Here is a 21,211-nt window from a genome sequence, read left to right on the forward strand (position 1 = left end):
TTTATACCCTACCTTTCTCAACCCCATAAGGGACTCAAGGAGGCTTACATTTATAGGCAACGGATGCCATGTAAACATACATACATAATAAAATAAACATATAATTAAAACAATCATTAAAATATATCAAACCTTAAAACACTCATTAAAATCACATTATCTAAAAACATAATCCATGGCCATTGCACTATTCATAATTCTCTAGTGGGTTACTAACTGAACGCTTGATCCCACATCCACGTCTTTAGCCTTTTCCGGAAAGTCAGGAGGGAGAGGGCTGATCTGATTTCATTAGGGGGGGAGTTCCATAGCTGAGGCGACGCCTTCCCAGACAATTTTAACCTCCTAGCTGGCTCATAGAGGGTGATACATTCAGACAGGTAAACCGGGCTGGAACCATTTAGGACTGTATAGGCTAAAGCCAGCACTTTGAATTGTGCTCAGTAGCAGACCGGCAGCCAGTGGAGCTGGCGTAACAGAGGAGCTGTATGCTCCCTGTATCCCACTTCGGTGAGAAATCTGGCTGCCGCCCATGGGGTTCAATACTGGGTGGGACAGTATTGAATCTTGCAGGACCCCACTAGACAATGGCTGTGGGGCCAAGCAGGTGTCCCCCAGCAATTGCTAAAAGGGCACATGAATGGGCCATAGAGCAAATCAAGCTTTAACCGTCCTAGAAGCCAATGTGACTAGTCTGAGATTTTTGGATTTTGCACATAGCAAAAGGAAACTGGGACTCATTAGAAAATATGACAATGCTTGGTAAGGCAGGGGGCAATAGGAAAAGAGAAAAACTCCAGTACGCATGGATGGATTCAACCAAGGAACCCAAAGCCTTGAGGACGCAGAACCTGAATGAAGCTGCTGATAACAGGGAGACTAGCTCACTAATTCATAGGATCAACTTAAGTTGAAATTGACTTAATGGCAATTAACAACAAAAATGTGAATATATACATTGCTGAACATAGACAATGTGTTCAGAGATGCTTGCATTTATATAGTTTGAGAATCTCTTATTCTGAAATCTGAAAGCCAAAATACACTGACATCCAAAATAATCCATTATGGGTGGCTCAGAGAGTGACACCTTTGTTTTCTGATAGTTTAATGTTGACATACATTGCTTCATCAACAAAAGTATTTTAAAATATTATATACAAATTTATTCAGGTTATGTGTATAATCTATATAAATAAAAATGTAATGTCCGTTTGTAGGATTAACATAATTCAAAAACCACTGGACGAATTGACACCAAATTTGAACACAATACACTTATCAGGCCAACAAGTGACCATCACTCATAAAAACACTGAAAAACACAGCAGAAGAGACTTAAAAAGCCAAAAAATAAAAAAATACATTACAACGCATGTGCAAAACCACATATATAAATGCAAAACACATATATACACACACACACATATACACACACAAAACACATATACACAGACTGGGCCACAGCAATGCGTGGCAGGGGACGGCTAGTATGTATATAAAACAGAAATGAATTTCACATTTACACTTGGGTCTCATCTCGAAAATATCTCCTTATGTACATACAAGTATGACAAAATCCAAAAAACATCTAAAGTCCTAACCACTTAAAAATATGTGTTGGGAGCACTGGATGTAGCATATGTCTAGTAGGTTTCTTGGCTAAGCAGGTGTCTGGACCTGAAAACCAGGCCTACCTTGTGCCTGATCGTTTTCTTTTTAAGTCATTAACATTTTAAAATCAAAGGTGTCATTAAACATAGCTATAATATAATGTGCAGTTAGTTTAATTTTGAATTATTCGCACAATTTTATTGTAACCCTGAAAAACAGTCCATTTAGATCTCTGTTGATAATCACCATCTGTTTCTAATCAAACTGAGACAATTAACACATTAAAATCCTTAATTAGCATTGTGTGTGTATTTCCCCCAAATTGCTTTCTGTTATGTTTATGGAAATGAGGAGGGGCAGCCATGCTAGTTAGTTATTCTTCAATTATGTTTACTACTTCATTTTTCAAAACTAAGGAAACTAACTTACCATATGTGCAAAAAAACAACAGCCAAAACTGGAATACGTGAAGCAAACTTTTCAGAACGTCTCTGAGAATAAGTCACAATGAGGCAAGGAGAGGAAGCAAGTAAAGCATCACAGTTCAAAGAAAATAATGAAAGATACATTACTATGTTCTAGAAAAGATGCATCATCCAGCAGAAAGACCCAGGATCATGTTTCAATAAAGACAGACAAAACCACAGTTTGCCATGCAAGAGGTGACTCACCCAAGACAAAGGCAAAGGGTAGTTATGGGAGAGCTTTTTGGAGCCCCAAAAAGAGAGGCCAGGTGGTGGTGACCTGAACCAGCCATAGCCTGTGAGAGGGGCGTGGCTTAGCTTACTTAAGGCAACCTGCCTCTCTCAAAGGCCTTTTAGTCTATAGCTATAATTTGGCAATGGTCACTGGAAAAGTCTCTTAAAGTATTGCTTGTGGGGCTGAGAAAGGAACTACTACTCATGGAGATTGAATGGAAGGTTAACTCACTCTTCTAAAGTTATATGGCCTAAGGGAGGGATACTCCCCTGCCCAGGAGGATCTTCCTGTATGATCATGTCAGAGTGTTGAGTCATGTGTGTTGAGTCAGCACTCAAGGTCTGGTAATTCTTCCAGGGAGCAATGAACATTGTTATGGGGGTTAACATCTGGCCCTCATCAGTAGACACGCTTTTAGTTGCTTCTCCCCTATTACTTGATGATTCTCCAGCAGAGTCTGGATTACACGTCAAGTCAAATAAATGGACAATTATTCATCCATATTTCTGTGACAGGCCTCGTTATTTGGTGGCAGGGCTTCAAAAGTGGAGTATCTAAATAAGAGGTTTAGTGCAGGAGCCTTTTGTAAAACAAGACACATCTAAATGATATCCTACAGGTCAACTTCAGGTATATTGTTAGTTTTGGGCCCAAATTATGACTATTGATATGACCCATTCATAAGCCAAGAGCCATTCTACGAATAAGGTAAAGCACCAATGCCTCTTCAGGGCGTAGCCACCCCTGGTTGCTGCCATTTCCTCATCCAGCCATTCCAAAAAGGCCAGAAAAACTGCACCACAGCGGAGAGAAGGGGTTACAGGTCTTCTTTTGGGTTCTTTCAGTAGACTAAGCTCTCGCTTTTCATCACTCTACTCAGAGAAGAGAATGGCTTTTTGTGTATTTAAGTTGGATAAGGTGTAGTTTCCAGACCTTTGAACATTTTGGTCACACTTCTCTGGTCATGTTGAAATAATAATAATAATAATAATAATAATAATAATAATAATGTCACAAGTACCACCTGCCACCCAGACAATTATGCCGGGGAAAGTGGAAGGTAAAAGGAAAAGGGGCCAACCAAGGGTAAGATGGATGGATGGCATCCTTGAAGTGACTGGACTGACCTTGAAGGAGCTGGGAGTGGTGACGGCCGACAGGGAGCTCTGGCGTGGGCTGGTCCATGAGGTCACGAAGAGTCGGAGACGACTGAACGAATGAACAACAACAACCACCTGCCATCATTAAAGAATTGATGAGATCATAAGCCTGCAAAGGTCGTGCAAAATGAACATGCAAAAAATACTGTGGGACTTTTGAATCCAGACTGACAAAATTTTGGAACACAATACACCAGACATCATGATTGTGGAAAAGAAATAAATTGGATTATTAATGTCGCCATACCAAGTGACAGCCGCATTGAGGAAAAACAACAGGAAAAACTCCGCCGTTATCAAGACCTCAAAATCAAACTGCAAAGGCTCTGGCATAAGCCAGTACAGGTGGTCACAGTGGTGATCGGCACACTGGGTGCCGTGCCAAAAGATCTGTCGGCATTTGGAAACAATAAACATTGACAAAATCATGATCTGTCAACTGCAAAAGGCCACTTTACTTGGATCTGCGTGCATCATTCAGTTTTTTTGTTGTTATTTTAAGGATTGCAACTTAATCTTCCTGCAGAGTTTGGTTTGCAATAGGATTGGCTCTCTGAATCCACTAATTTAACCATCCAGTTTGAAGAAGAATATCTATTGCAAACCTTGAGTTTGCCATTTTATAGAAGTGTCATCACTTTACTACACCCGTATATATCATGGTATTTGAGCATTCATGTGTGTTTGGTATCTGCTATATGTCCTGGGACCAAAGTTCAGCAGATACTGAGGGCCACTGTATTTTATTTTATTTAAGAAGTTTTTATATACTTGGAAGGTAGACCTGTCCTAATTGTTATTGCTGTGGTATATTGGTAAATTTAACCATCTGATATTCAGAAAACATCCATTAAAAAAAAAAAGAGTTTGGTTTGTATACCTATTTTTTGTACCTACGCGTTTTTTTTAAAAATAATGCTTTTGGGTTTGGAAAGATTAGCCGTTTACAAGAAACATTGCCCAGGGGGACACCCGACTGTATTTATTCAATCTTCGAGGAGGCTCTTTCCATGTCCCCACAAGCACAAAGTAGCTGCACGCAATAACATCCTGTGGAAACTTACTGACAGCACATGGTGTGCAGACCCAAAATTAGTAAAAACATCAGCCCGAGCCTTGTCTTACTCAACTGTCAAGTATGCCCTGTTTGGCATAGGTCTGCCCATGTAAAGCAGGTGAACATAGCATTGAATGAAACATGCAGAATAATCACAGGACTTCTTAAACCCACACCTGATGATAAACTCTACAAGCTAGGTGGCACCCCCCCCCCCGATGTTCAACGGGAATTTGCTTCTAAATGTGAGAGAAATAAGATTGAACACTGTGATAGACACCCACTGCATGGCTACCAGCCTCCTCCCAGTAGACTCAAATCAAGGGAAAGCTTTATGAGAATTACCACTCCTCTTGGTGTCCCCCCAGCAACAGCAAGGGTATCCCTCTGGGCAGCTAAACCAGGAAACCCCAACTGGATGGCCCCCCACAAGGGTCCAGGGGCAAACCAAGAATGGGCAACTTGGAAGTACCTGAACAGACTCAGAAGTGGAATGGGCAGAACAAAAGACAACCTGGCAAAATGGCACTACCTAAAAGAATCCCACACCTTATGTGACTGTGGAGCAGAACAGACAAATCCGCATCTGTATGCTTGTCCACTATGCCCTGCCTCATGTACAGAGGAAGAATTGTTGGAGGCTACAGACAATGCCATTGCTGTTGCCCATTTTTGGTCAAAAGATATTTAGCCACCTGCACTCCTTTTATTTTTATCAGTTTTATACTAATTTATGCAATGTTTTTGATGTGAAATAAATAAATATAATGTACCTACATACTTGGGGTCACATAAAAAATTCTTGGGCAAAAAGGAGTCACAAGCTAAAAACATTTTTAAAACTCTGGTCTGGGCCATGCTCCCAAAAAGTTGTCAGATTATTTTTTTTAAAAAAAAGTAGCATTTGAGCTGTCACTCCTTTCAGATAGAGAACAGAATGATAGGCTAGATAGGCTTTTGGTTTGATACAGTATGGCTCTTCTTATGTTCTCCTTATACTTGAAACTGAAACTGCTCTAATCAAAGCTAATTTTGATTCTACTGCAGGAATTCAACATTGGAGAAGGATTGAATCTCAGCTAGGCAAGTCAAAACACAGAAGATAACAGGCGCTTTTCAGTTTTAAATTAATTAACAACTGTCAAAACCCAGTTATCCTCATGTTACTTTCTTAGGAAGTCAAGACTCTCAGTTCAGTGAGATACTGAATTAGCAGCATTCACATGCTGCTTTTTCCTGCTCAGTTAAATAGGTCTAAAAGTGAAATAAAATTAAAGAGCCCGCCTTCGCTTATCAGAACAATTCACTGATCAAATAGGAAACTGAAGAAGTGCTGGTTAAAAAATCTCCCCAAAGAGTTTTTTTTTAAAAAAAATCATACCAAAATCAAAGAGCAGCTACCTGGGGGGGAAAACTTCACCAACTCCTGCTTTCCAGCCCATTTTCTTTCAGCCCAGCAAGCCAGTAACTGAATTACAGAGCATTAGCTCCTCCAACTGACTATTCCAGGACACAAGTTTTTTCCTTCTGCACTAGAACAGAACAAGATAATATTGATGGGATCTAATTTTTGAAAATATATTTGGGAATAATTCATGTACACATTCAGTTGTCAGTAAAGTTCTGACACACCATCCTGTCGTCAACTATTACTCAGTTCACTGTAACATTTTATCATACTGTACCTACAATGAGTGGTAAAATTGTTATGTACAGCATCTATGCTTTTTTTTTTAATGAAAGCTACAAGCACATGCAAATGACATACATTTCAATCCTCAGATAACTATTTTAATGTATTGTGTAAGCTATGAGCTCTTTTGTGATCATGGTTGTTCTTACAGTTCCATACAAATATACAGTATTTGTTCCAGAATCCTAATAAAGGAACAAACTTCAGCTTCCTCTGAATGAGATTGGACATGATAATCTGAGCATATCCTGCTTTACTGCATCATGATTTGGTAAAAAAGAAACATTGGCCAGGACAAAGAATACTCTGGCAAAAATCAGCAGATATGTTTGCACTCCCTCCCCCCCCCTAAAATGCTATACTTGCCACATGTGATTTAGTGGTTTGAATGATGGACTACGATTCTAGAGACCAAGGTTTGAATCTCCACTCAGCCATGAAACCCAATGGGTCACCCTGAGCAGGTTGCACTCTCTCACCCTCAGAAGAAGGCAACGACAAACCTCTTCTGAACAAATATTTCCAAGAAAACCCTGTGAAAGATTCACTTTGGGGTTGTCATAGGTTGGAAGCAACTTGAAGATACAAACTAACAACAACAACAAAGTGTTTCTATTCAAATATAATTCAACCGCCCTTTCTTTGTTTCTCCACCCTTTCCTCCCACAGCCTTCTTCTTCGTCACTTCCTCTTTGTCACTTCCTGCCTTGTCCTTTCCTTTTATTTATAAAGAAGAGTGCCAGTTAGACACAACAGTATAGCGCCAAGGTCAGGAATTTTCCTTCTTCGTTAACTACTAGGCTGAGTGGGAGGATAAGGGAATCAGGGGGGGCAGGAGGAGGGGGACTCTCACAGCATATAATATCTTCTCACTTCTTTCAGTTTATCTCATTCGTTTCCCTGTCTTCCAAATGCTTATTTTAATTTGCCGCTCTGCCGCTCTGTAGCGATGTTTCTCTATGGTTTCTCTATGGTTTCTCTATGGTTCCAACTTCCTCCTCCCAACTTCCGCCCTTCTTGAAGCTTCAAGAAGGGCGGAAGTTGGGAGGAGGAAGTTGGAACCATAGAGAAACCATAGAGAAACCATAGAGAAACATCGCTACAGAGCGGCAGAGCGGCAAATACAGTGTAAATCCTAAACAAATAGATATTTAAGGACAACAGTGGCTGAAGGATAGAGAAGAACATCGGGGATAAGAAGCAGACGTGGAGCTAGGACGAGAAGCAGACGAAATTCAAGGACGAGAAGCAGACGTGGAGCCAGGACGAGAAATAGACGAAATTCAAGGACGAGAAGCAGACGAGACCCAAGGAAGAGAAGTAGACGTAAATAACAGAAAGAGGAGAAGAAGCTGAAATTAGAATAAGAAGGAATTGAACAGGAAAGCTGCAAAGACAGGAAAGAAAAAAGAATCAGAGGAAAATATAAATCAATTAATATTAATATAACTAAATTGGATTTAATGAATTTTTAAGGAATTGATGTACTCTATAATAAATTAGTTAGAAAATATTGGATGAATGAATTGATATAAGAAATTATTTGAAGAGAATAAATCAAATTTAAAATTAAAGTGATTGAGGAGGAATAAAACCAAATATTTGGACTAAAGGGATTAAAAGGATATCCAGTTTAAAGATTTGGTTGGCAAGTTGATGTCAATGAAAGGAAAATCAGATAAAGAAAAACTTCAAGTAAGGAGAGCTTCACTAGATACCAGCTTAAGCATGGAGAATATACTTAAGGAAATTAAAAAACTATCGGAAAAACAAGATGCAACAAAGAAGGAGATGGTTGAAAAACAAGAGGAAATAAAGAAAGAGATGGTGGAGAATCAAGAAGCACACTTTAATAAACAAGAAAAGAACTACAAAAAGCTGTCGGAAGAGTTTAAAGATATGAAAAAAGAGATGCAAGAAGAATTTGGCCAAATTAAAAAAGATATAACCCAGTTACATGGAGAAGTGAAAGAACTAAAAATTAGTAAAGAAAAAATAGAGGAAACACAATCTCAGATCTTGAGGAAGATTAAAGCGAGTGATAAACAAAAGGAAAAATTGGAAATAGAACAAGAAAAATTATTACAGAGACAAATGGATTACCACCTACGGTTTAGAAATATTCAAGAAGAAAAACAGGAGGATATTGCCCAGATTATGCAAATTTTAATTGCGAAATGCCTAGAATGTGAAGATGAAGATGAATTGGAGCAGGAATTGGACCAAATTTATAGAATATCTTCATTCTACTCAAGGAAAAATAAGACAGCGAGAGACATGATAGTCCAGTTTACGAGAAAAAAGACTAGGGATGAAGTTTTGTTCAGAAGTAATAAAAATCCAATATATTATAAAGAAACTAAGATTGCGGTTCTGAAGGAATTTCCCCAAGCAACTTTAAATAGAAGAAGAAAATACTACTTCCTCACGGACGAATTAAAAAAGAGGTCAATCAGATTTAGATGGGAAAGGATTGAAGGGATTATGGTAACATATAAAGAAGAGAGATACTGGTTGACAACAGAACAAAAGGCTAAAGTTTTCTATGATAATCTAATGAAAGAATCGGAAGGGGAGAAACAAGAAGGGAGAAAAGTAGACAAGAAAACTCTGACCCCTGGAAATGGAAATGGAAAAGAAAAAAAGAAAGCAAGGTATGATTCTCCGGAAGATTATGGACTTACGAGTAGTGGACAAGGAAGTACAACAACAACATTTCACGATCTTGGAGAAGGTGCATACGGCCCAGAAGTAGCAGCGCAGAGGTTATCGGTTATGGATTTAGGCGACATTGGATTGGATACAGACACAGTTGAATAAAATGGCGGATCGACAAATTAAGTGTTTATCAAATAATATCAACGGTCTGAACTCACCCCAGAAACGCAAAAAAGTGTGGAATAAATTACAGAAAGCAAATTGGGATATCATCCTGCTACAAGAAACGCATATTTGCCACAAACATGTGGCTCATTTAGAAAATAAAAAATTGGGAAAGACATTTTATTCATCGGATGAAAAAAAGAAGAAAGGTGTGGTAACATATATAAAGGAAAATTTAACACCAGAATTGGCATTCAAGGATTTGGAAGGAAGATGTGTGGCGGTAAAAATTTAACTGGGAAATTTAAAAATACTAGTATGTAATATACAGGGTTAGTCAAAATGAATAGGCCAATTCGGGTACAATTAATTTTCTTATTGGCCTATTCATTTTGACTAACCCTGTATATGCGCCAAATGGCCCAAAGACTAAATTTATTCAATTTTTACAATCAAAATTGAGAGAAACGGAATTCGATGAACTCTTACTGATAGGAGACTTCAATGGTGTGATGGACAAACAAAAAGACAAGAATAAACTGCAAAAAAGGGGAGGAAACAGTGTTTTACCCCAAAAGTTTTTTGATTTACAAAACGAATTTGAGCTGGAGGATACGTGGAGAAGAAAGAATGAGAAAAAAAGGATTATACTTTTTATTCACATAGACATCAAACATGGTCAAGGATTGATATGGCATGGATAACAAAAAAATTAGCTACTAAAATTGTGGAGATGGAAATATTGCCTAGAGACGTTTCAGATCACTGTCCATTAGAAATACTAATTAATCATAAAAGTTTTCAAAGGAAATGGAGATTAAATGAAAATCTGATTAAAACGGAAGAAGACAAATTACATTATAATAAAATCGTTCAAGAGTATCTAGAAATTAATGACATTGAGGAGACAAAAATACAAGTGACTTGGGACGCCCTCAAAGCGGTTTTGAGAGGATGCTTTATTCAACATGGGTCCAGGAAGAATAAAGACAGAAATAAAAAAAATGAAAGAATTGATGAATAAGATTGCTAATAAAGAAACAGAGTTAAAAAAGAAACCACAGTGTAAAAAATTGAATAAAGAATTAGCGAGACTTAATCAAGAGAAGTCTCGCTTGGAAATGGAAAGACAAGCAAGAGAGCTGAAGTTTTTAAAACAACAATCTTTTGAAAATGCGAATAGATCAGGGAAATGGTTAGCAAGACAAGTAAGAAAGAAGAAACAAACTACACAAATTACAAAAATAATATCGGGAGATAAAACTGTTACAACTGATAAGGAGATTATGGGAGAATTCATGAAATTCTACAGTAAATTATATACGAAAGATGGAATAAAGAAGGATGATATTACAGCATATATAGGCCAATTGAAATTGCAGAAAATTACAGAGGAAATAAGAGAAAAATTGAATAAAGAAATTATGGAAGAAGAGATTGAAAGAGCAATTAATAAAATGGATGCAGATAAAGCTCCGGGACCAGATGGATTTACAGCAGGATTTTACAAGTCAATGAAAAAAACTGTGGTACCAACTTTAAAGAAAGTCTTAAACGAAGCATTAAACCACCAAAGAATCCCAGAAACCTGGAATCAAGCTGAGATAGTAATGATACACAAAGAAGGTTCAGCCCCGGAAGATATCAAGAATTATAGACCGATTTCCCTATTAAATGTGGACTATAAAATATTTATGAATATACTGGCGGCGAGACTAAAAGAATTTTTGAAAGATTGGATAGGGGAGGACCAAACAGCGTTCCTTCCCGGAAGATATATGAAAGACAATATCCGCACAGTATTGGATTTGATTGAATATTTTGAGGCGAACCACCAGAAAGAAATGGCTATTTTATCAATTGATGCCGAGAAGGCGTTTGATAATTTGAATTGGGACTTCTTTAAGATATTGATTCAAGAATTGGATATGGGAGCTAAATTTATAAATGCAATGGATGCGATTTATGATCTACAAAAGGCAAAAATTCGGATAAACGGCCAATTATCAGAGGAATTTGAGATTACAAAAGGAACGAGACAAGGATGTCCGTTATCCCCATTAATTTTTATAATGGCGTTGGAACCATTAATGATGAAAATAAGAGAAGATACAAATGTTAAAGGAGTAAAAATCGGGAAATATGAATACAAAATAAGAGCCTTTGCGGACGATTTACTGGGAATAGTGGAAGACCCAATTAATAATTTACAAAACTGGATTGAAAAAATACAAGAATTTGGAATAGTGGCAGGCCTCAAAATAAATAAAGGGAAAACTAAAATACTAACTAAAAATATAGGGAAAGAAGACCAAGAAGAAATTACAAAGATTACAGGAATGGAAATAGTGAAAAAATTAAGGTACCTGGGGATTTGGTTGACAGCAAAGAATGGCCAACTATTGAAGAATAATTATGACTTGACTTGGAGCAAGATACAGAAAGATTTAAAGAAATGGAGCTTATTGAAACTATCTCTACTAGGAAGAATTGCGCTCATAAAAATGAATGTTTTACCTAAACTACTGTTTTTATTTCAAAATATACCCATAATCAAAAATCAAACAGAATTTATAAAATGGAAGAAAGAACTATTGAAATTTGTGTGGAATGGGAAAAGACCGAGAATTAAATATTTGAACTTAATTGATAAAAAAACACGAGGGGGACTGGGATTCCCAGATCTGAAAACATATCATGAGGCTAGTGCCCTTTTGTGGATAAGAGATTGGATGACATTAGAAAATGGAAAAGGCTTGAACTTAGAAGGACATGATCTACGTGTAGGCTGGCATGCCTACACGTGGTACGATCGAGAAAAAAAGGAAAAAAAATTGGAAACCATTTTGTAAGAGCATCATTATTAAGAGTATGGATGAAATACAAGAATTATTTTTATACTAAAACGCCTCTATGGGTTTCACCGATGGAGGCGTATCAAAGAAGATTACTGGGTTGGAGAGCGTGGCCAACATATAGAGATATACTAGTGAGGAATACTATGGAAATTAAATCCTTCCAGCAAATGAAAGAAATAAATGGTAATTTGACGTGGTTACACTACTTGCAAATGAAAGAATATATCAAGCAAGACAATAAGATAGGCTTTGCCTGGGAAGAGTCAACTTGGGACAAAATATTAAAGACGAATAAGAAAGTAATTTCAATAATTTATAACACACTATTAACCTGGCTAACGGAGTGCGAGCAAGTGAAAACATGTATGATAAAATGGGCCGAAAACATAAGAAGACCTATTCAATTTAGGGAGTGGGAGCAGATGTGGAACAAAAAATTGAAATATGTATATGCAACAGATTTAAAAGAAAACTGGATAAAAATGTTCCACAGATGGTATACCACTCCTAAGAAATTATCTTTAATGAACAAGAATACTTCTGATAAATGTTGGAAGGGTTGCCATCAAACAGGTACTTTTTATCATATGTGGTGGACGTGTAAAGAAATAGAGAAGTATTGGACGAAAGTACATGAAGAGCTACAAAAAATTTTGAAGAGAGTTTTTAAGAAGAAACCAGAATATTATCTATTGGGATTTACAGATTTGGAATTACAATTAGATGAGAATGAAGATAGACTATTTACCTATGCTACAACAGCGGCGAGAATATTATTGGCGAAGTTTTGGAAACAGGAAGATATCCCTACCACTGAAGAGTGGTTAGGGAAATTAAGAGAAATAAGAGAAATGGACGAATTAACTTTTTTCTTGAAAAAGAATACCGGGAACCCGATAAAGAGGACAGATTGGACTCTATATAAAAATTATGAAAAGGAAATAAATAAATAAGAGGAATACTATGAAGTGGATATAATGGAAATATCATTGAGGACACAACACCTGATGGAGAGATGGAAGTCAATTTTTATTTTAGACTTTTTTTCCCTTTTTTTCTTTTTTTTCTTTTTTCTTTTTTATTTTCTTATTTTGTGTGGCTTTTATATTTTCGTATTTTTTTTTTGGTGGACTTGGGGGTAGGGGGATGTATTTCTTACTTTTTTCCTACTTTCCTATCATCTTTTTTAATATTCTCCCTCTTTCGATGTTATTTTTAAAACCTTAATAAAAAACTATTATATATAAAATATAATTCAACCCATTGTCAAGATGGCTGCTCCTCTTGATATCTGTCAGAAGCTACAACTGGATCCTTGATTTGTGAGAATGAGACAGTGGGGAACATCCATATCAGACTGAAGAAGGTGTACAGAAAAGACACTGTTTGATAAAATGGCACGTCAACATTCAGGATCCTCTACTTGTGCAGCAAAGCACACACTGCACAAACAACCGACAATGTGGAGCACATGAACAATGTGGTTAAGACCGAGAGGCATGTAACTGGGCACTCCAACTAGGCAATGGAGTTTAACTGGGCACTCCAACTGGGCAATGGGGAAGTAAGTGTGTGCAGAATACTAAAAAATGTGAAGAAGTTGCAGTGCAAGGTGAGTCTCAAGGAAGTGGACAGAGGCACACAAGGAAACCCAAAAATCCATATGAAGCAAATCCTTGACCTGGTATGAGAATAAAGGAAATGAATTTCTTTCAAGAATCATGATGGTAAATGATTGAACCAGAGACAAAGAGACAAGCAATGGAGTGGTCTCATGTGAATTCTTCCATGAAAATGAAAATTGCAAGCTGCACCTTCACAGAAAAAGTTAGGACAACTGTCTTCTGCGATCCAGAAGGAGCCCTGATAGTGGACATCTTGTCTAAAGGGCTCACCGTTAATTTGGAGGTATACATGGAAACTCTTTAAAAGCTTCAAACTCACCTGTGTTGTGTTCCAAGGTGGCGCAAGGCTGACGAAGAGGATGGGGTTTATGTGAAAAAGTGACATTTCGTTTCCAAAGCATGTATCAATGTACTGTATATATTGTTGGAAATGTCAACCTTCTTCAAGCCTTCTCTTGTTACTGTTTCCTATATGTATGTTCTGGTGTGCAGCTTCCTTTATGGTTCCTGAGAAGTTATAAAAGGGGCTGCAGACCACATACTACCTCTCTCTCCTTTTGACAATGCAACCTGTTGATAACTGTTTTGTTTTAAGAGAGATGCCCTGGCCAGATGGCACAGAGAATTATCTCAAACATATCTGAAACTGGACTGATAAGTTTTGTACCTGTGCATACTAGACACAAGAAGGTTGTGAGCAAATCGAATATGCTATTTCTATCCAAGTCTACTTCATTTTTGTCTCTTGAGTGCACGATGTAATACAAGTTGTTTTATGGTAGAGTATATGTTTTTAATATATTTAGGGGGCCCTGGTGGTGCAACAAGTTAAACTGCTGAGCTGCTGAACTTGCTGACCAAAAGGTTGGTGGTTCTAATCTGGGAAGTGGGGTGAGCTCCCACTGTTAGACCCAGCTTCTGCCAGCCTAACAGTTCGAAAAGATGCAAATGTGAGTAGATCAATAGGTACCGCTTCGGTGGGAAGGTAACGGCACTCCATGCAGTCATGCCGGCCATATGACCTTGTAGGTATCTACGGACCAGCTCTTCAGCTTAGAAATGGAGATGAGCACCACCCCCCAGAGTCGGACACAACTAGACTTCATGTCTAGTTACCTTTACCTTATATATATTTTGGACACTGAAAAACACTTCTGAAGCACTGCTGCTTTTATGCACTGGCAAATTTCTCTTTTCCTAACAGATCAGAGGTAACAGGTTATTCAGTTTAACAAATCAAACCATTGCCTTGCATAATTATATCTGGTTGTATACCACAAGAGAAGATTCTACACTAAAGGGTTTTTGGCTCTAAAAGGTCATGTTTTCGTAAAAGTTATGATCTCCAAAAGGTGTTTTTCCAAAAGGTTAGTAATGCCATTTTCCAAAACAGATAGCAAAGATGTAGAATAAAAATTAGAATTTTTAAAAAACTGTGTGCATTACTTTTGGAGTGACCCTCTTAGATACATATTATCAAATAAGCTATTTCCTACACCTTTAAAGTTTTTAGGTACTATAGCTCTACTCAGTGCTCACTTCTGCTAAGATTATGATGCTTCCATAGCCTAAAAACTGTACCGTACCTGGTACACACACCTCAAATTTTAATAATTGTTCATAGTGGGTGGGTTCTCAAGAACTGCTCTTGATACAGTTTTTCTATGCAGATTTTATTCAGGATTTTACTTAGTTCAAGCACTATTGCAAAAGTAAAACTGAATAGTTTTATGTTAGGACAAAATGAAAGCCAACACCAGATATGGAGAAATCACCAAAAATAACTGCAATGTCTTTATTCCTGCTTAAATAACAAGGGTTTCCTGCATCTCAGTTCTTGGCATGAATAGAAAGAGATCACCAATTGCAGAGGACCATGTCTAGATACAAAACATTATATCAAATAGTTGTAGTTCAAAGAAGAATGCCACAGTACAACTTCTTCTCTATCCCAGAGGATTTTTTGAAACATAAAAAACCATGTATTATACCATTGTCAAAAGGTTTAAACTGAATCCATCTGTGAGATGCTTATCAGATTGTCTGCTGTTGGAGCACTGACCTTTTCTTGGGAAACAAAAGTGTAACTGAGCAGAAACCTGCCTACAAATCTTGTTAACCTTCATCATTCACTTGTACCCCACTGTAACATCTTTGTCAGCCAAACTGACCTTCACAAACTTCAACTTAACCCATTCCCAGCATGGTTACAAGAAAAAGACATTCCACCACAAACTGCCCTCTAACTCAGTACACAAAATTCATACTGTTCAATATAGTATACTGGATATGAAGTCACAAGAAAAAAAATATAACAACTTTAATGTTGTCTAAGTGCTTAAGCACTGCTTGAACATCAAGCAAAAAGTGGGTGTTAGAAATAATATCATAAGAAAGCTGACTGGCACAACCTGGAAATCACAAGCAGACACAGTGAAGATATCTGCTCTTGCGCTTTGCTACTCTGCTGCTGAATACACATGCCCAGTGTGGAATACATCTCACTACATAAAAACTGTGGATGTTGCTCTTAATGAGACATGCGGCATTATCATAGGATGTCTACGACCCACACCACTGGAGAAATTATACTGTTAGCTAGTATTGCACCACCTGACATCTGTCGGGAAGTAGCAGCCAATAACGAAAGGACCAAGGCAGTGACATATTTGGCTCATCCTCTGTTCGGGTATCAGCCAGCATGCCAACACTTTAAATCAAGAAACAGCTTTCTAAGATCAAGAGAGATACTTACAAGAATACCTCAGCAAGTGAGAGTCCAAAAGTGGCGGGCAAAAACCTAGAACCTCAATTAGTGGCCGAGACCGGATGAGAAACTCCCTCCTGGGCACACAGAAGACTGGGCGATGTGGAAGGCGCTGAACAGACTGCACTCTGGCAACATTAGATGCAGAGCTAACCTTAAGAAAAAGGGCTACAAATTGGAGTCCACAACATGCGAGTGTGGTGAAGAACAAACCACAGACTACCTATTACTATGCAATTTGAGCCCTGCCACATACACTCCAAGTGGCCAGCTTCTGATCAAAGGACATTTAGTATAATGTCAAGTTTTTAAACTTTGTGTTTTTAAATGCATATTAACTGTATCCTCAACTCACTTCTGACACGATAAATGAATACTGAGTAACTGCACAAAGGCCTGACTAAACTTAGCATTTATATCATTCCTTTACAAAACAGAAAAAGTCAAATGGAGCAAGCAAAGGCTCTTGTGTACAATAACAAACATTGGATTAAAATTCAGTTATGACCTCAACTTGTTTGGGTTCACAAAACTCTGGCTCAGCCTTCCCAGAAAGCTATTTCCTATTGATGTGTTTGAATGAAGGAGAAAATAATGATTTATATATCATAAATATGCTAACTAAGATCTTTCATCAGAGGTGTAGCTATGCTCCCATCTACAGATTGACTCTAGAAAACTACGTTAAAGCCAAGTCATCCATCCAGAGCAATGGAGCTCTGTGGCTGTAGTGAAGGGACACTGCAGAATGACATCCAACAGCAGAAGTGGGTTTTAGTAGTATTTATGATTGTGGGAATGGTATCACAAGCATCAATACGGAAAAGCTATGTGGTTGTAAGTCTAACTGATAGCATTTTAACTGACTAATCAGATGCCAGCTGCTCTTTATTCACAGTGCAGGTTATATTGCACCACCTAGTGAGATGTGCTGGCTTTTATACTGAGAACTACCACGCTGAAGCTACTCTTGCTAGGATTGCCACAGGGCAACACCAACATTGATTTCTCATGACAAGTGCTACAACCCATGTTATGAGACAGAAAACTCTGAGAAACCGTTTTTAAAGTAACAGGTAAGAATATGGTATCAGCATCAAGCATTTTTATGCTGCTTTGCACACTTTTTTATTAAGTTCTGAAATGAACAAAATACTGAAAAACCATTCAAAGCTCACGTACTTACAGGATCATATGCCAAATTAACATATGCAAGGAACTTTTTAGCCAATTCGTCTGACAGCTGAGTGAATCTGTAGCGGAAGAGATCCATTTCTTGTTGAATAAACCATCGCCTAAGTTCTTCCCTGCAATAGGAAGTTTATTGAACGTATTGTTTAGTGAACATAAAACTATAGGCACACACACTGTAGTTTTTGAAAATGCACTCTCTGAAAAATAAATGGGCAAGAACACTATACAAAGTCCCTTTCTCATAATAAATGATTGACAACATTATCATATATACACTTGCATTCCTTAAAGAAAACTAGACGGTTCCAATCAGAAATTTTAGGCAGGTACAAATAACTCCACACTTCTTGAACACAGGCATTTGTGTATTCAGTTATTCTTGGGCTTTGTCTGTAATCTGATTGAGTTACCACCTAATTGCCTTAAAACTATGTAATTAAGGTAAAGGTAAAAGTTTTCACTGACATTAAGTCTACTCGTGTCCAACTCTGGGGGATGATGCTCATCTCTGAGTAAGGCCCTAAATTCCATTAGGTTAAATATAAAAGTACTGAACAATACTAGAACTCTTTAAGAAACAACGAACTCTTTATATTTTACACTTAAGTCAAGAACAGAACACACAGTATATCTTCCTTTGAATGATTTGTTAATTGCTCAATTGGTCCTATTTTTGCATAGGTAAAGGCATCCCCCTAACATTAAGTCCAGTCATGTCCAACTCTGGAGGTTGATGCTCATCTCCATTTCTAAGCCAAAGAGCCGGTGTTGTCCGGAGACACCTCCTAGGTTATGTGGCCGGCGTGGTGCATGAAGCGCCATTACCTTCCCGCCAGAGCAGTATCTATTGATCTACTCACATTTGCATGTTTTCAAACTACAAGGTTGGCAGAAGCTAGAGCTAACTATGGGAGCTCACCCCACTCCCCGGATTCAAACCACCAACCTTTCGATCAGCAAGTTCAGCAACTCAGCGGTCTAACCTGCTGCGCCACTAAAGGCTCCATTTGTAATTAACTGCCATATTTTTTCAGCTCAGCAATACTACTAACATGGTCAAGGCATCTGCTAGATAGTTCTGGTGTTGTTTTTAGTTCCAATGATTAATATGTTATCTATATGGTTTTAACCTTTTGCTAGATTAATTCTTTGCTGTGAACATTTGAGCTATGGTTGTTCTCGTATAAACTGGGAGTTTAGTCCATCCCTGAAGGACCTACATGAAGCAAGGACTCTTGTCTACTGACTCTGGTACAGTATTGTTTCTGGCCTTTTTGAATGTCTGAGTAGGAAAATGGGTGGGGCTTCAGGGGGATTTTTTAGCTTTTAAATGTAATTTGTGTTGTATTTTAACTGCATTTTAAATTTTGTATAAAAAGTAAAGGTTTCCCCTGACATTAAGTCTTGTTATGTCAGACTCTGGGGGGTGGTGCTCATCTCAATTTCTAAGCCAAAGAGCCATTGTTATCCATAGACACCTCCAAGGTCATGTGGCCAGCATGACTGCATGAAGCACCATTACCTTCCGCAGAGGTAGGCAGAAGCTGGGGCTAACAACGGGAGCTCACCCCACTCTGCGGATTTGAACCTCCAACCTTTCAATCAGCAAATTCAGCAGCTCAGCAGGTTAACCTGCTGCGCTACCAGGAGGCCTTTTGTATACATGATACAAATATTTTTTTTAAAAAATGTATTTATGTGTATGTGTATTTGCCTTATTTGTAAATTTTATTGTGTTGTGCCACATTATTGTCCATCACCTTGAGTTCCTATCGGAAGAAAGGCAAGATAAAAAATAAACAATAATAATAACAACAATAATGTGGTGATGGCAGCCAAGAGCAGTAAGCCTCCTGATGCGTTCCTGGCACTTTCCCCCTCTACAGAATAATAATAATAATAATAATAATAATAATAATAATAAGTATGTGTACCCTGCCACCATCTCCACAAAGGGACTCAGGGCGGCTCACAGAAGCACTCCAAGTGCCACATGCAGACAACAAAACACAAGTATAAATACAATGACATAAGTATAATAACAGTGCATAAAAGTCTCATTAATAAAATTATAAAAATTTGAAAATTATAAAATTCCTAAAATGCGGTGGGATCTAAAGTCCTAAAATGCAGAATGACCCTCAACTTATTCCCAGATCATATCAAACTCCATAATTATGACCCCCACTGATGCATGAAATCAACTTATACATGAGTATATACAGTATGACTAATCCAAACACTATCCATAGAGTTTGCATGTCTTGGTAACTGAAAGAATCAGGACACAATCTTAAAAGGATCACATAAATGTTTTTCTCAACTGCAACAGTATCAAAAGTCTAATAAGACTAACTAATGATAGATGAAAAACCTTTAAATTTTGAAGCATTTTGTTTATTGCTAAGTGCAAAATTTATGACAAGCAGCAATTTATTCTTTATTCAGGCAAAATGAATGATGGATAACTATGTTACTATGAAGTCAAGCTATGAGTGAAAAAACATTTGGTAGTAAAAGTAAAGAATGATATTGCAAATGTTCGCCTCAGGGTGGCACTACTGAACCACTAAAATCACTAGAACAGATTTAATTCTGTTACCATCATACCACCAGATCCACCAAAATATGGTGTTCAAATATTACTGATAAATACAAGACACAAGAAACTGAACAATGACTGGGAAAACAATACCTACGTTTGGCAGTAAGCAAGTCGCAGTATGAAGTGGGAAATATGATCTTTTCTTCTCCTGTCATAATCATTTTCAAGCAGAGCCTAATTACAAAAGAATATGCATTGGTAAGAGTAAATCTAGATAGCATCTAGGGTAGCATGCCATCTTACAGGTGAGATCCAATGCTAAGCAAAGGACAGTAGGCTCACACAACCTATCTCTTCCCAAAGCCCCATGGAGGAATCACTGAAAGCAGAAACTTGTGAGAGTTGTAAGAGTCGTCCACCTTGCTTGAGACAATTTCTCCTTCTGCTGCAGAAGAGAAACAGTGTTCCAAGCCACATAAAATTTTAGATAAATAAAAAGATCTTGGCTGCTTTTTAGAAGCTTAAAAGATACACGCTCAACCAAATGACTCCAGGAAAGAAGTCCCAGAGCATGGTGCTGCAATGGAAATGGCTCTGTCTCAAATCCCAATCAACTTTGCTTCTGAAAATGGTGGGATGATGTCACATCAACCTTAGCTGTCCAAAAGCACTTCTAAGTCATAGCAGCTACTGGTGCATTCACAAGATAGGTCTGGAGCCATTCCCAACAAAGAGATCAGGTCTCTTAAAGGAAGCACTACCTCACCGGGGATCTTTTCATGGGTTTATGGTAATCTACACCAGCAGTTCCCAAACTTTTTCGATCATGGAACCCTTCAGAAGATTTTTTTTCTTCCATGGAACTCTAACTCTGTCCCTAAGCATTACAAATTCACAAAGTCCTTCCTCCTTTCATCTACTCCTATTGCCTGGGCATTTCATATAATGCAGTAAGTTGAGAAACAAAGAGTAAACAATGTGTTGTCGAAGGCTTTGATGGCTGGAATCACTGGGTTGCTGTGAGTTTTCTGGGCTGTACAGCCATGTTCCAAAAGCATTCTCTCCTGATGTTTCGCCCATATCTATGGCAGACATCTTCAGAGGTTGTGAGGTCTGTTGAAAATCAAGCAAGGTTTATATACCTGTGGGAGGTTCAGGGTGAGAGAAAAAACTCTT

At 37.9% G+C, this 21,211-nt stretch overlaps 1 protein-coding gene across 1 annotated transcript in view; it reads right to left on the reverse strand.

Moving 5' to 3' along the window:
* PRIM2 (DNA primase subunit 2) overlaps window positions 1–21,211 on the reverse strand; it is a 91,774-nt gene that overhangs the window by 65,267 nt on the left and 5,296 nt on the right. The window contains exons 4-5 of the mRNA XM_060752803.2: window positions 20,190–20,269; window positions 17,483–17,603 (exon numbers count right to left, since the gene is read on the reverse strand). Of these exons, the coding sequence (XP_060608786.2) occupies window positions 17,483–17,603; window positions 20,190–20,269 (201 nt within the window). The remainder of the gene's footprint in view (window positions 1–17,482; window positions 17,604–20,189; window positions 20,270–21,211) is intronic.

Source organism: Anolis sagrei, chromosome 1 (genome assembly GCF_037176765.1).
Source record: "Anolis sagrei isolate rAnoSag1 chromosome 1, rAnoSag1.mat, whole genome shotgun sequence".
In the NCBI taxonomy this organism is placed as follows: Eukaryota; Metazoa; Chordata; class Lepidosauria; order Squamata; family Dactyloidae; genus Anolis; species Anolis sagrei.